This window comes from Propithecus coquereli, unplaced genomic scaffold (assembly GCF_000956105.1).
Source record: "Propithecus coquereli isolate 6110/MARCELLA unplaced genomic scaffold, Pcoq_1.0 Scaffold223, whole genome shotgun sequence".
Lineage (NCBI taxonomy): Eukaryota > Metazoa > Chordata > Mammalia > Primates > Indriidae > Propithecus > Propithecus coquereli.
The window spans coordinates 57540-72725 of record NW_012147523.1 but is presented as its reverse complement, the minus strand read 5'-3'; the positions used below and the strand labels follow the sequence as shown (position 1 = coordinate 72725).

General features: G+C 56.5%; 1 protein-coding gene across 1 annotated transcript in view; it reads left to right on the top strand.

Moving 5' to 3' along the window:
• The window catches only part of KIAA0556 (KIAA0556 ortholog), a 184872-nt gene extending 170583 nt beyond the window's left edge, over window positions 1–14289 (top strand). Inside the window, exons 20-28 of the mRNA XM_012644954.1 lie at window positions 3366–3531; window positions 6361–6518; window positions 8085–8149; window positions 9363–9473; window positions 11221–11360; window positions 12625–12726; window positions 13259–13419; window positions 13529–13617; window positions 14185–14289. Of these exons, the coding sequence (XP_012500408.1) occupies window positions 3366–3531; window positions 6361–6518; window positions 8085–8149; window positions 9363–9473; window positions 11221–11360; window positions 12625–12726; window positions 13259–13419; window positions 13529–13617; window positions 14185–14243 (1051 nt within the window). The 3' untranslated portion in view covers window positions 14244–14289. The remainder of the gene's footprint in view (window positions 1–3365; window positions 3532–6360; window positions 6519–8084; window positions 8150–9362; window positions 9474–11220; window positions 11361–12624; window positions 12727–13258; window positions 13420–13528; window positions 13618–14184) is intronic.
• Window positions 14290–15186: the final 897 nt, after the last annotated feature.

Below are 15186 nucleotides of genomic sequence, written 5' to 3'. Positions count from 1 at the left end.
GGTTACAGATGTTCATTCATTTAAGCCTCGAACAGTCCTATGAGGAAAGTGGTATTAGCACCCCTACTTTACCAATGAGGAAACTGAGATACAGGGACGCTAAAACCAGCCAGAGGCCACCCCGACCAGTTAAGTGGCAGAGTCATGATCTGAATGCAGGCCTGTGGGACACCAACACCCATGCACCTAACCACGGAGTTATACTGTCCCCTCATCTTGGTTTCCTTCTCAGTGGAATGAGGGCAATAATTCCCATGGCTGGAGGCTGGGAAGGGGGTTGTCACATTGCAGCCCACCCCTTGGCCTGGCCCAGAGCATGCGTGGGGTCAGTAGAGGGCTCCTCCCTGCTCTCCTTCAAGGTGGCCCTGAACCGTGGCCCTCACCCCTACTGTCATTGACTGCTCATGGGCCACTCTGAAGCCCTGGATCCTGGCCCGTCACCTTCCTGATGGCTTAGACTTGGAGCCCACGTACCCAGCTCCCGCCCAGCCGCGGAAGTGATCAACACATGGCCCAGGGTGTTCATCCACCCACCCCCTTACCACCCGTTTGTCCCGATCATCTTCGAGCAGCAAATCCCAGGCCTGACAGCGTTTCATCTCTACGTATTACAGGATGCATCTCTAAACAACAAGGACTTTAAAAAGAAAACATAATCTCAGTACCATTGTTATGCTTTAAAAAGTTAACAATGATTCCTGAGATTGCCAGACACCCAGCAGGTCCGTGACCCCCTGACAGTCTCCCTCCCACTTTGTTAACGGTGTGCTCACTTGAATTGAGATCCGCACAAGGCCTGTGCGTTGGGATTGGTTGATATGTCTCTGAAACTTCTTGTAATCTCTAGTTGCCTTCCATCTTTTTCTCTTTTTTTCTTATAAATTTATATCTGTTGAAGAAACCAAGTGGATTTTGCTGGTTGCATCTAAACTGGTTCCTCAGTCCCCTGTATTTCTGGTAAATTGTTAATTAGATCTAGAGTCCTGATCAGATTGGGGTTTGAGCATCGGGGCAAGATGACCACGTGGATGCTGTGTGTGTGCTTCAGGACGTGTGTACTGTCCGGTTTTCAAGCTCTTGGTGATGATGGCGGCCAGTTCTCCTCCGTGCCTAAGTCCATTAATTCATTAGAGACTGCAAAATGGTAACACTGTAGTCGTATCATTCCTGTTTTCATTTATTTGCTGAAATTACTGCAGTAAAGAGAAGATTTTCCTCAATTATTTGGTTACTCTGCAGTACAATTCAAACAGGAAAGGAGACTTTGCTCCTTCAATTTTCAAAATAACAAACCGTTTCTCTAGCATCTTCTAAAACATTTGTCTGTTTGTTTTTGAGTATTATTATAAACGTATGAGTTTAAACTTGCAGCACTGTGTTTGAAGGGTTTTAATCCTTACTGATGCTCACATGGCCCCCTCTGGGACACTGGGAGCTCCTGAGTCCTTTTAGCAGAGTCCTCTCTAACAACTCTCTCGCCTTTTGATGTGACAGGATGTTCCAGGCTCGTCTTGTGTATTTCTTGTCCCAGACCTGGAATCAGCCATTTCTCCAAGAAGCCCTGATTCCTTTTAGTGGGAAATGGTATTTAGAGACCATAGTCTGGCCACTAGGGATGCACATTGCTTCTGGGTTGGTCACTGTTTCCAGGGTTTTTTATGGACAGGGCTAGGAATTCCTGTAGATATTCCTGAGGGTGTCTGCAGGGCCCTCCTTTCACTGTCAGCTATAAATTCTTCAGCAATTCTCTCTGCTCGGGGGGTTGGGCAGCAGTTTTGCTATGGAGGCAGCTCCATTTCTAGGACAGAAAGGTAATTGCTTTTGGAAAGAAATAAAAGGTTCTCTAGTGGTAGTCCTCAGTCAGCTTAGTTCCATAAACATCCCAGTGTCGAATTGCTGAATTTCTTCAGTTTTAAGATGCCAGCAATTGTAAGACACATCATCCATCAATTTAATAACAGCCTTTTAGAGAAGAAAGAAACATTACCTCCTTGGATGAACACTTAGATTTATTCTAAATCCAAAACTTTAAAATGTAAAAAGAAAAAAGTTTATTTGAAAATCTAGGCGGTATGGCAGCAGGCTGAGTTTCTCCCAGTGCAGCAGCCTCGAGGTACCAGGAATCCAGCGGTGGGGAGGAGAGGAAGCTCAGGAAAGTGAGGGGGAGAGGGCAGGGGTTGCTCAAGAGGCTGACAGCTGGGCCCCTTTCTCCGGGGCCAGGCCTCTGAGTGGCAGTGCCGGACACGTGGCCAGAGCCGTGAGGACAAGGTCTGGGGTCTGTGCTAAGGCGTGCTGGGCAGTCCCGGGCAGCCAGAAGTGGTGTGGTCCTTGGGACAAACACAGGTAGACTTGAGACAGAGGCAGGATGTCCCAACCAGAGGAACCAGAAATTGGCAAGGACGGGAGTACATTGGGGCTGAGGTGACAGGCTTGGGACAATAGCTGGGAAGAGCACGAGGGTGCCGGGGGTGCCCTCCCAGTGGTTAGGAGCCTCCCTGGGATCCCCAGGCTGTGTGGTTACACAGAGTCACCTGCTCTGCTTGTACTTGTCCCAAGCTAAGAGCTGCCAAGTTCACCCTGGAGCATCTCCCCTCACGCAGCACAAGGAGGAAGGGCCATGCTTCCTTCCAAATACGCCATAAAGTAAACACAGCAACTGCACAGGAAGTTCGGAAAATTGAGAAAAATATTCGCCTCCATACCTCTGACCCAAATACGTTTTTCACTCTTGTACAATCCCCCCTGGTCCTTGTCCTCGTTTTATAGCGTTGTAATCAGTGTCCCTGCCAGCCCGTGGCCAGCCTCTTCCATGTCCCTGCAGTGTCCTCATGAGTGTCGTGTTAACCACTAGACAATTTACTTTATCCCAGGTCAGGTTGGTTTTTAAAAAGAAAAAAAAAGAAAAGAAAAAAAATATTTAGTGATTTCCCTATTTTGAGATCCTTTAGGTTATCTTTATTTTTGCCAGCATAATTAACACTGTAATGAATATCTTTGTGCAGATAGCCTTTCCAACACACTGAATAAATTTTCATTAGGGGGAAAAAAAAATCCTAGAAATAGGATCACTGAGTTAAAGAATTCTGAAAAGTGACACGTTTTCCCTTTTTTCAAAAACCCTGGGGATTGCTTCACCACTCCTTTTACAGCATAGGCTGGTTTGGTTTTTTTTCCTTTTTTAAAAATTCTGTCGAATTTCATAGATGAGAGATGACTCCTCACTGTGGCTCTAATTAGTCACACCTCCCCTCAAGGGGCCTGATGCCCCCAGGCCCGTGCCAGGCATGGGGGTGCACTGGGCAGGCGGCGGGGGACGTCCCACTCCGCCCTGGCCCAGCCTGCCGCTCCGCCCCCACTGCGTGCAGGTTAATCGATGGCACCAACATCACCATGGAGGACGAGCACATGTGGCTGGTCCCCTTCTCGCCGGGGCTGGACCACGTGGTCACCGTCCGCTTCGACAGAGCCGAGAGCATCGCGGGCCTGCGTTTCTGGAACTACAATAAATCTCCCGAGGACACCTATCGAGGGGTAAGCCGGGGGACAGCGGCCGCGCTCAATCCACTGTCAGGGAAACGGCACCTTGATGAATGGCTGGCATGGCTGCCGGAGAGGAACATAAATCCTCTAGAACTTTCCAAAGGAAGCTGGGGGCGTAACATCTAGGGAGGGTGCGAGCTGCTGTTTCCTTCTGCAAACAGCAAACGCAGAGCCTTGTTTCTTCTGGTGCCGGGGGGCCCTCAGCAGGCCCAGACCCCAGCTTGTCTCGGTCGGGTACGGCTCTGATACCCACTGAGCACCTCGCTGGCCAGGCCTGTGCTGGGCACTCACGTGCCTTTGTCGTTGCACTGACCCTCGTCCCGCCTCTGGAGCCAGGGGTTACTGCCTCGGTCTCGCAGGGTAGTAAACTGACGCTCAGGAAGTTTCAGTCACTCGCCCAGGGTCACACAGCTAGAGTGTCCGTGCAGGTCCACCAGGCCTGGAGCCCACACTCTGTGATTTCCACGTGGTGGTCTTCTCTTGCTGGGCGTGAAGAAGCGGGGGGCTTCTAAGACACAGCTGGGCGGGAAGGAGGAAGAGAGCGCTGGAACAGCCCCTTTGCACGGGCCTTTCTGACCTCAGGTGACTACGGGCCTTTCTGACCTCAGGTGACTACAGTGATGCACGTTTGGTCCCGCCCATCATGTAAGGCCACCTAAAAGGCCCCGATGCAGTTAGGGCCCTGATGTCAGGAGGACCAGAGTCCGATCTCAGCTCCCTTACCAGCTGTGTGACACTTGGCAAAGGGCCGGCTTTCCCTGGGCTGTGTCCTCGTCTGTAAAACGAGGAGGGGGCGACACCTGCCTCAGGAGGGTTGGCATCACCTTTGCCACATAAAAGTCAACAAAGCCAGGACTCGGTCTTGGGGGATCCCATGCCGGGGAATCTCTTCTGTGAGACCTGCAGGGCCTCGAGGACTCTGTCACAGTTACCACAATGGGGTGGGCAGCCGCGCAGCCCTCGTGGCGTGGTGGGAGCCGAGCCAGCGTGTGTCTGGGGCTCCTGTGGGCGGGCAGTTCACGTGCCCTCCCGCGGCTGCCGTGTCTCCGTAAGTGCTCTCTCAGGCTCGGCACGTTGGAAATGTCAGCTGTATTGGCACTAAAAAACCATCTTCTGCTTCAAGTTGTGCCTTGGGGCCTTCACAGTCCCTTGAGCAAATCACCGTCTGACTAGCTGAGCTTCTGTGACTGAGTTCCTGCTTCACAGGCCTGGGCCCCACCAGCCTCAGGGCGGGTGGTGAGGGAGATGGGACAGCACATGGCCTGAGGGGCAGGCCCCCACGTGCAGTGTGTAGACACTGTGACCGAGATGCCCACCGCCCAGTGGCCCTCCCGAGCACCCTGCTCCTGGCCCCGGCATGCGCTTGGTACCAGGGCCTTGGGGCACATTGCTCAGCCTCTCTGAACTCTGGTGTCCTTAGATGAAGCTGATAATAGAAGCCGCCTCCCTGGGAATGAACAGAGGACAGGTGACCAGCTGTGCCTGGGGAAATCACAGCTGCTTCCCGGAGGAGGTGTTGGCCCCAGGGGGTGGATAGGGCTTCCTGGGCCTCTGCTTTGCTCTGTGACCCTGGCAACTCCAGGCTACATCCCGCTGGCTCCAAGCCCAGCAGGCACCCCTTTGAGGCAAGTAGCAAAAGTCTGGGACACGAGGAGTCAGCCTTGAGGGAGGAGGGTGGACAGGTGCAGAGAGACAGAGACCAGGTCCACATGGCAGCCGTGCCTGCAGCCAGTGAGCCCACACTTCTCAGGTTTACGTGTCCTGTGAGGGGCTGACATAGAGGGGCTCCCCCCATGCTGAGGGAGCGAAAGGCTCCAGGGGCGCATGAGACCCAGGGCAGGCAGCCGTGCCCACGCTGCTGGCCATGAAGGTGGAGTAAGGTGTCGAGGAGAAGCTGGCTCTGGAATCTGTAGTGAGAAAGAGGGTGCCGGCTACCACCCCTCTCCTGCCCAGAGACTCTGAGGCTTACTGGTACATCTGGCCATCTGGCCAGAGAGCTCTGGCTAGAATGTGGGGGCAGGTTGGCCCAAATCATCATGAATTCACTAAGCTCTTAGTAAGCACCTGCTGTGTTCCGGGCCCTGAGACAGATACAGAGATGGTCCGGCTGGGGTCTCTGCTATGAGAGAGACCCAGAAACCACTGAAGACACTGCGAGGTAGTACATGCTGCGCCTCCCCCCACCAAAAAAAACTGAGCTAAGCGCTATAAGAAAGATCAGGAAGTAGCTGATTGTGCCCTAAGGGAAAGTTGTGGGAGAGGTGTTGATGTGTGAGCCGGGATTTGAAAAAGGAATGAATGATAACACGCATGGAGTGCACATTTTGTACCAGGCACTGTTTTGGGCACTTTACTAAATTAACTCATTATCGTGCCCATTTAATAGATGAGGAAATCAAGGCATAGGGAAGTTAAGTAACATCCATAGCCACTGGTCTTGGATGTTGGAGCACCTGAGTCCCTGCCCTTGGTCACCATGTCATACCGCCCCAGGCTGCTGTAGGTGGGTGGGGCCTTGGCCAAGTCAAGTGCCACCCCTGGAACTGGTGACCAGAGAATGCATGTACATGTCCACTGCGGCAGGGGCCTTGCCTCTCTTGTCCTCTGCTCTCTGCCCAGCACCTGGCACAGCACCTGGCACTGGGAAGCGGACCCTGGCCAGGGGGCTCTGGCTCAGGAGAAAGGCGAGACCAGGCCGTGTCTCAAGCCTGGGGCTCTCCGTGTCGAGAGCCAGCTGCCCCAGCCCCGGCCACATCGGTCTCGCAGCCCACCCTGCACTGGCTTCTTCCCTTCAGGTGTGCTATTTCTTCTGTTTGCTAGGCCAAAATCGTGCACGTCTCGCTGGACGGCTTGTGCGTCTCCCCTCCGGAGGGCTTCCTCATCAGGAAGGGGCCAGGCAACTGTCATTTTGATTTTGCTCAAGAAATCCTCTTCGGGGACTACCTGCAGGCTCGACTGCTGCCCCAGCCGGCCAGGAGGTGAGGGGGACTGGGCGCCGGGCACAGGTCCTCCCCGCGCCTGGGCCCGCATGCTCCGACTTTCTCTGAAGTGTGTACTGAAAGGGTTTTGAAACAATGATCAAACGCTTTGCATTTCAACTTGGCCATTTTCTAAAGCTCAGCCAAGCCTCCCTGGAAGCCCGTGGGATGTACCGGCCTTGTCTGGGGATGTTTGGGTTTTTCACAGTCTGGAGTGCTTAAGATTTTAAATACTTCGTGGCACAGCCCACTGGGAAAAAGAGGCTACAGCCTGCCTGCATTCCAGAAATGCCAGAAATGCCCGCTGGCCAGTTCGGGGAGGGCCTTGCTTCCCTTGTTTCTGTGTTCCTGATTTAGAGAGATTCAGAGAGAAAAATAGCGCCTCATATCTCATGGATTCGCTGGGATTTCTTGGCCCCAGTCTCAGCTGCATTAAGTTCATAACGATTTGTAAATGTCACGTTAAGTTTACTCATTTAAACCCCCTGATGTCCAAACACCAGAGGCCAAGCTCTCGAAACAAAATGAGTTTCCCTCCGCCGTAGTGGGGACGGCTTATTGGGACGGTCACTGGGAACGGTCAATTAATTGTAACATTGCCCTTGAAGTTGAAGAGAACCAGGCTAGGGCTGGAGGGCCTTGAGCATGGACCAGGGAGCGGAGCACGGTGAGGAGGCTGGCAGAGGAGTCGCTCTCTCTGGAGGGCCTGCTGAGCACCGCGTGCTTTGTATCTGTCCTTTGGAGAATCCCTCCCACCGCCCTTTGAAGTAGGGAGTGTTATGCCCATTTTGCAGATGTAGGAACTGAGGCCCTGGCTGGTGGAGACAGGTGCGTGGGATCGTGAAGCCAAAGCCTTCAGGGCCCTCCCCATCTTCCAGCCTCCTCTCGCTCCCCTCTCCCCATCCTGCCCCGACTGCAGCCCTCTGGAGCACCCAGCTCCTTCCCACCTCGGGGACTTTGCTCTGCTGCCTCTCTGCGTGGTGGAAGGCTCAGCTCTGACGTTCCCAGGACTGCCCCCTCCAAGAAGCCTTCCCGGGCCACCCCCTGAGGTACCCTGCCCCACCCGGGCCCTCTGCCCCGTCACCCCGGCATGGGTCTCTCGTGGCTCTCAGCGCAGCGTGGACTCTCCCTGTTCGTGGAGGCAGCAGAGTGGGGGTGGATGAGAGAGTGGGCAGTGGTACAGACAGTCTCAGGCCACATGCCAGTTCTGCCAGCTACCAGCTCCATGGCCTTGAGCAAGTGACTTCATTTCTCATTGTTCCAATTTCCTCATCCACAACCCAGGGACATCAAAGTGCCCACCCCCTAGGGTGGTGCTGAGGAATAAAAGAGGCCATTTCAGGAAAGCCCGAGCGCCGGGGCTCCTGGCGCAGCCGCCTGCCAGCGTGGCGATGACTGTCGTCTGGAACGGCAAGCCCAGGGAGCAGGGCCCTCGTCTGTCTTTGCACTGCTACGTCCCCGGGAACGCTCAGTGCCGTATTTCTTCAGTCCGTTGCCTGGGGAATAACGGACCAGGGATTCTGGACCGTCATGATCTTCTTCATGTGCTGTTTTGTGTTTTTTCAGGCTCAACAGGAACAGCCTGGAGCGGGCGAGCATGGACTATGAGGCACCACTGATGCCGTGCGGCTGTATCCTCCTCGTCCCATCCCGCAGCGCAGCCCGGGCCCCAGGGCAGGCTCTGGGCCTCAGCTGCCTGGCCAGGGTTTCAGGCAGCCACAGCTAAGGCAGCTGAAGTGCCATGCAGGGAAACTGAGGCAGAGGATGGGAGGACTCCCGGGTTCCCCAGCCCACTGGGTGTTGCTGGGACTGGGACAGCCATGTGACTTCCAGATCCCACCTCCTGGCAGGCAGAGGCAGCAGAAGGCAGTACCCAGGACTCCAGCTGGGGGGTCGGGGATGGAGAAGCTGAAACTGGGCCCAGGAACTGGACCGGGGCTGTCCTGGAGCCGGGCAGAGGTGAAGACAGAAGTGGCCTAGCACTGTTCTCAGTGCCTCGCCTATCTTCATGCAGTCCTCACATCAGCCCTATAGAGTGGTACTGCTAGCAACCCCATTTCACCGCTAGGAAAACTGAGGCAGGAGAGGCTCAGTCACTTGCTCAGGGCTACCCAGCTGGGAAGGTGTAGGACCAGGTTAGCGATCCCAGGCAGCCTGGCTCTGAGGCCCGCTGCCTAGCTAGCCGGTTCTCCTAGAAGCACTGCCTCTGGCTATGACATCGCCTGGGAGCCACCTCACCCTTCTAGGGTCTCCTGCCCTGCGGGCTCCTGGGAGCAGGAGACGGGGCCTGGGAAGGGCTTGATGCCTGGTTGTACACGTGGGTCACCCTGCCACGGCCCACACCCCCGACGCTGTAAGGCTCATGTGTCCTCCCTTTTAGCCCCTACACACCTGAAAAGGGTGGAGGAGGGAACAGGTACTCTGTTCTTGTCATTCTACAGCCAGGGAAACTGAGGCATGAGACAGGGAAGCAATTTGTTCAACACCATCCAATGAGTTTGTGACACAAATGTTTCCCCATCCTGCCTGCTCCCTGGAGAGCACCCTCCACTTGTTCTGTCTCCTGAGGCCTGGAGACAGGTTTTGAGTTCTTCACACACACACACACACACACACACACACACACATACACACACACACACTCCTACACACATGTACGCACGCGTATGCCGTTTCAATTAAAGAAACTTTGATGCCACCTATATTTTGATAGGCTTTAGTCTCAGAGAGAGAAAACGTTTTCTCTTTTTTATCAATATAATCCAAAAAACCCTTGTTATCTTTGTCATTGTTTTACTTTGTTCTCCAAAAATTTAAGCCTTATTTCCTTAATAGTGTCCCCAGTCATTTTCCAGTTTCAGCTCCTGACCAGCTGGGGCGACCCCTATTACATCGGTCTCACGGGCTTGGAGCTGTATGATGAGCGGGGGGAAAAAATCCCCTTGTCGGAGAACAGTATCCTTTCCAGGACGGGAAGGGGCTCCGTCCAGACTGGAGGGAGCATGGGAGCGTCTGGACAGGGGTAGAATCCTCGAATGCAGAGGGAAGGGTCCCTCTGGGGACCAGAGCCCCACTGGCCCTGGGATGGGGTTGTGGCAAAGCAGAGAGCAGCACCCTGCCAGGCCATCGAGAGCAGGAATTCCGCAAACCGGAGTCCCACGGTCAGGCACATTGGGAGCGGCTACCAACTGCAGCCCCCTCGCAGAGAACCATGGATGGATATTTTGGAGTTCTGAAGGCTCTGACCTGTTGCGCTGTGTGCAACTCAGTGTGTCCTGAATTTATTAACCACGGAGCCCTTTGCTTATGGTATACCCACGCCAGAATTTGCAAACTCTAAGCCCAGTGCATTTTAAAATATTTTAAATTACTTGCTAGTATATTTAAAAATCAGGAGGTTTCACATGAAAACCCTGCTGTCCAGCTTCTCTGTGAGAAATTGGCAACACGAGGCCCGCGGTCATGTCTAGCGATGACGGCTGCACCTGAGTATCCACGGCCTTTTCTCCCCCGCCACATCCATCCAAGTCCCCACCCCTCCCATTGTTGTCTGCCAGGCCCCCAAGACATATTGTTAATATTTACTAAGGGCTCACTCTGTGCCAGGTACTGTGTCAGGGCTTGTCACTTGGTGCCTCGTTTGCCCTCACAATGATCTTGTAAAGTAGGTGCGGTTGTTATCCCATTTTACAGATGTGGGGCCTGAGACACAGAGAGGTTGAGTAACTTGGCTAAGGTCACACAGCCCCAGTGAGGCTGTCTCCAGATGCCGGCTTTTAACCACCAAGCTATCCTACCTCTCTCTTATGTAATGTGTCCTGACCCTTCTAGGCTTTTGAGTCAATAATCTCAACCCACCACAGTTAGGGAAATGCCAGAGCAGGTTATAAAGTCTGCCTTGCATCTGCTTGGGGTCCCTGGGCTCCAGCTGGATCCTTTTCTGCCTTCTCCTACTGCCACCACCCTCCTCAGCTGGGACTAATGATTCTTGATGGTTTTGATCATCATTAGTGATTGCCAGGATGTATGAGGCGCCACTGGTTTTACTAAGAGGGCTCACATCCAGTGTCCTCTGAGAGCCTCACACCAGTTCCGGGACATAGATGTTTTTATACCCATTTTACAGATGAGGAAACAGGCCCGGGGGGTCACATGGCTTGCGCAAGCTCTCACGGTCATGATGGCAGAGCCAGCGCTGGAACCTGGGCTCTGCAGATCCACAGTAATGCCCATCGGTTGAGTGGCAATAGCTGGGTCAGGCTGCCGCAGTCCCGCCACGTGGCCAGGGAGACAGTCTTGGCTTGGTCCTCACATTCGGCCGTCACCCGTCCCCGTCCAAAGGAAACTTCCACAGAGTCGGCCCTTCGCTCTCCAAAGCAGCAACAGCATTTTTTGTCCCCACCTCTGGCAGTTCCCTGCAAGTCCCTTTCTCAGCCAGCCCTCTGTGCGGTTTCCGCCCCTTTGTGCTTGAAGCTGGCCAGCCCTCCACACACGCGCCCGCTCCCCTCGGCCTCCACGTGCCCAGCTTCCCGGGAACACGTCTAATTTAGCTGTCAGTTCTCGGCTGCCCAGAGCAGCAGGCCCACCAGCCCAGCGTCCCCCCGAGCCGCGCCGTCACCCTGGCGGAGGCCGCAGCCCCGAGAGTGGCAGGCTGTGCCTAGCGCGCGGCCTTTTGGTTATGGCAGCTTAGACACCTCCTCAGATATCGCCGCCTTCCCCGACAGCGTGAACTCCCTGGAGGGCGTCAACGGGGACGTCCGCACCCCGGACAAGCTCATCGACCAAGTGAACGACACCAGCGACGGCAGGCACATGTGGCTGGCCCCCATCCTGCCAGGCCTGGTGGGTTCCCAGCGGCGGCGGCGGCCACGGCAGCTCCTGGCCCTGGGGCGGGCAGGGGACACTGTGGTCTCAGTGACACATCTTTCTTCCAAGGTCAAGTTAATCTCAGACAAGTCAAGATGCTTGAGAGGGAGCCGTCGGAAAGGCTTAGGTCTTTGCTGACGCGCCTGATGGGCTCAGATCTTCTGGGCCAGCAGTTCTTTCTCTTTGCTCTGGGGGAGGTTAGTATAAGGGGACCCCAGGAGCTAAAGGGGCCACAGGGGAATCTGAAGCCAGGAACCCCCATGCAGCAGCCTGAGGGCTTGGGGTCCCTGTGGACACCCCTCTCTGGTTCTCTGTTTTGCCTCCCTTTTCTCTGCAGACAGCTCTGCCCTCTTCCTCCCCACCCGCCTCCCTGCGCTCTCGCTGCCTCTGCTCCTTCCTGTGTCACCGCAGACTGGACCCCAACCTGGCCGCCCTGCCCCTCTCTGGCCCCAAATCTGCCTGATCAGCTATTCTGACCAACTGACTCCGTTTCCTGGGTCTCAAGCCCTGCCCTTGGCCCTGCTTATCTTTATGTCGCTCTGGAAGCTGGACCCAGCTGGGCAGCAGGCATTGTTGCCACGGGACAGGGGAGGCCCCACCCCGCCTCGGGCCAGGGCCTGGGCAAGACTGAGGCTGCAGCTTGTGGCCAACGGGGAATGCTTATTTCTCTATTAGACCTTGCAAGGAGCCCCTGATATTTGAGAGTCTTTGTTGGGGGTGGGGAGAGGGCTGTTGGGTCCGACTTTGCCAGCTGACTCTGCCGCTGAGCTGGGCCGGCCCCTGCACACGCCCCCAGCAGAGGTTCAAGGACACATGCTGGAAACACCCCAGCGGTGCCTTTGCTCTGCTCCTCATTTATGACTCAAGGAAAGGACAAGCAGGGGTCGGGCGAGTGGCCTGCCTGTGGCTAGTGCTCCACTTGAGTTGGGGACTGTCCCTTTGGCCTGTGGGGGCCCCAGACTTTTTCTGGGCCTGAACCGGGGGAAGGCCGAGGATGTTCCCAGTTCTCTGCTGGCATTTAAATGAGGGCCACACCAGCCCCAAGAGCACAGGCCCTCCAAGAGCCAGCTCAGCAGTTTGTTGCAAACGCAGCCACACGTGACCTGACTCAAGATGAAGGGGGCGGCGCTCTGGCTGGCGGACTCGGGCAGGCGCTGCCTCGGCCCCAGCTCGCCCCCGGCCCAGCCGAGCGCCTCTGTTTCCAAACATGCCTGTTTTAATTAGTTCTGCTCTCTGACAGGTAAACCGGGTTTATGTCATTTTCGATCTGCCCACCACCGTGTCAATGATCAAACTGTGGAATTACGCGAAAACACCCCATCGAGGGGTGAAGGAGTTTGGCGTAAGTACTTATTAGCTGGATCTTTTGAGATAATTGTGCTCGTTGGTAATTAGGCCGCCGGCAATTTTCATTTGTCGCAGTTCGATTTACTTCTCTCTGTTGCAACCTTAGACACAAATGCCTGGTCCTCAGATGCAGGGAACGTGCCGTCCAACCATGAATTCAAAACCTCCTCGCAGGGAACAGAAAGGGGCTTTTCTTTCATCTTTTCCTCCGGAATCCCGCTGGTCTGGGGAGGCGACTCTGACATGGGGAGAGCAGGGACCCCGGGGGCCAGAGACCCGAGTCTGCCTCCCGGCGTGGCCACTTGTGCCCGCAGTATTTAAGCCTCCGAGCCTCAGCTTCCTCATCTGCGACACGGGCTGACAGCACATGCAGATCTGAAAGCTTAAGGCAGGTGGGCACACAGTAGGCACCGTCGCCGACACCCGTCTTCTGGGGGAGAAAGCCTCGGCTCAGAGCAGTCACCTGCTTTGCCCAAGGTCCATGTGGGAGGGAGGGGGACCCGTCAGCCCCGCCTCTGTCCGTGCAGCTGCTGGTGGACGACCTGCTCGTGTACAACGGGATCCTGGCCATGGTGAGCCACCTGGTAGGGGGCATCCTGCCCACGTGCGAGCCCATGGTGCCCTACCACACCATCCTCTTCACCGAGGACGCGCACATCTGTCACCAGGAGAAACACACCGCCATCAGGTGCGGCCCTGGCCGGACCCACGGCCTCCCCGCCAGCCCTAATGAGGACAGGGGGCCGGACACGCGGCCGGGAGCCTGACTGCATCTTGTGTCTCCTCCCTCCCCACAGCAGCCAGGTCGAGGATCAGGACGTCCAGATGATGAACGAGAACCAGATCATCACCAACTCGAAAAGGAAGCAGAGTGCCGCCGACCCAGGTCAGTGGCGTGTCCTCGTCCAGAGCATCCCGCTTCCGCGGTCCGGTCCAACCACAGAAGGAGCCGGGGCCTGGCACTTCTGCCCTCGCCCTGCCTGCCTTCAGACCCCCACCCGGGAGCCTGCCCAGGGGGCTGGGAAGGGGCTGATGGGGACAGAACCTCGGGAGTAACGTGTCACCTGCTTCCTGCAGGCACCTGTCACATGGTGCGGCTCCCCGTAGCCAAGAGCTGCAAGTACAGAAGCGACAGGCAGTCAGGGCAACGGTGTGCCCTGTGCCGTGGGAAACCGGGAGAGGCTGCCCAAGGCTTCCCAGGGGGGTGACATTTGAGCTGGGTGCTGGAGGATGTGAGGTGTGCCCGGCGGCTGGGCAAAGGCCTGAGGGCTGGCGTGGCGCAGCCCACTCCAGGCAGCGGGAAGGGCCAGCGTGCCAAGTGCCCAGCGTGCGGGGCTGTTCTCCAAGGGCCTAGAATGGAAACCCCAGCAGTTCAACTTTACCCTAAGGGCATAGGCACCCCTCAAGGATTTGAGGTTCAGTAACTCGGTCCCTCTGTGCTCTGCCTTGACAGCCTTACGTCCCAAAACCTGCATAAGCGAGAAGGAGACGGCGAGAAGATGGCGGTGCTGACTGGCGCAGGAGGGAGAGCTGGTCCGGCCAGGCTGGGGCTCTGCCACCGGCCTCACTCAGCACCCGTGTCCCCCGCCCTCAGTCCCAGGGGCTGGCAGAGACCTGCAGCATGGAGGGGAGCCCGCTGGGGAGAGGGGACTCGGGGGTGACAGCCCTGGAAACTAGAGGAGTGACCGACAATGAGTGCGGGGCTGCAGGGCGTGGCGTGGCCTTGGGCCCTCCCCTGCGGCTCTGGGCTGGCTGCAGGGAGCCTGGACACATTTCTTGGTGCCTCTCCAAGATCCAGCAAAGCAGGGCCCGTGGCCACTCAGGCCTGGGCTGACGCCAGGACGGTGTGGTGGGCTGGGGGGTCTGCCTCCGGCCTCCTCAGGGCTCAGCAGGGCAGCAGGGAGACCAGGCCCCACACCCCAACCCCTGCACGTGGGGCAGACCCGCGGAGGTGGCCAACACCCCCCTGCCTCATCTGGCTGAGAGGCTGGGGTGGTTTCCTGGCCCCCAGCATGTGTCTGGTCCGGTTGAGAGGGAGGAGGTGGCTCTGCAGGGGCCTCTCTCCTCTTATCAAGGGACTGGCCAAGGGTACGTGTCCTGCTGAGGAAAGAAGTGAGCTGGGCCCACCCGCTGTGCACTCCAGCATGAGCTGGGCCACTCTGGCACGCCAGGGCACCTTCTCTGTGCTGCTGCCAGGCCCAGAAAGGCTCCAGGCTGGCGACTCCAGACCCAGACGGCCAGAAGAACCCCCCAAATGCCCTCTGGATGCAGACGTTGGTGGGGAGGCTGAGGACACACACCCTACCCCCTTTTACACTTGAACTTAGCGTGGAGGAAGGCTGCCCTCACCGCACACCCCTGCCAAGTCCCTCCTGATCCGATCGCCGGCCCCACTTGCTGGCTTCCCTCCCTTTGTCCGTGCCCCGCACCCCTGGAGTCAGGCAGGGAGGCTCTC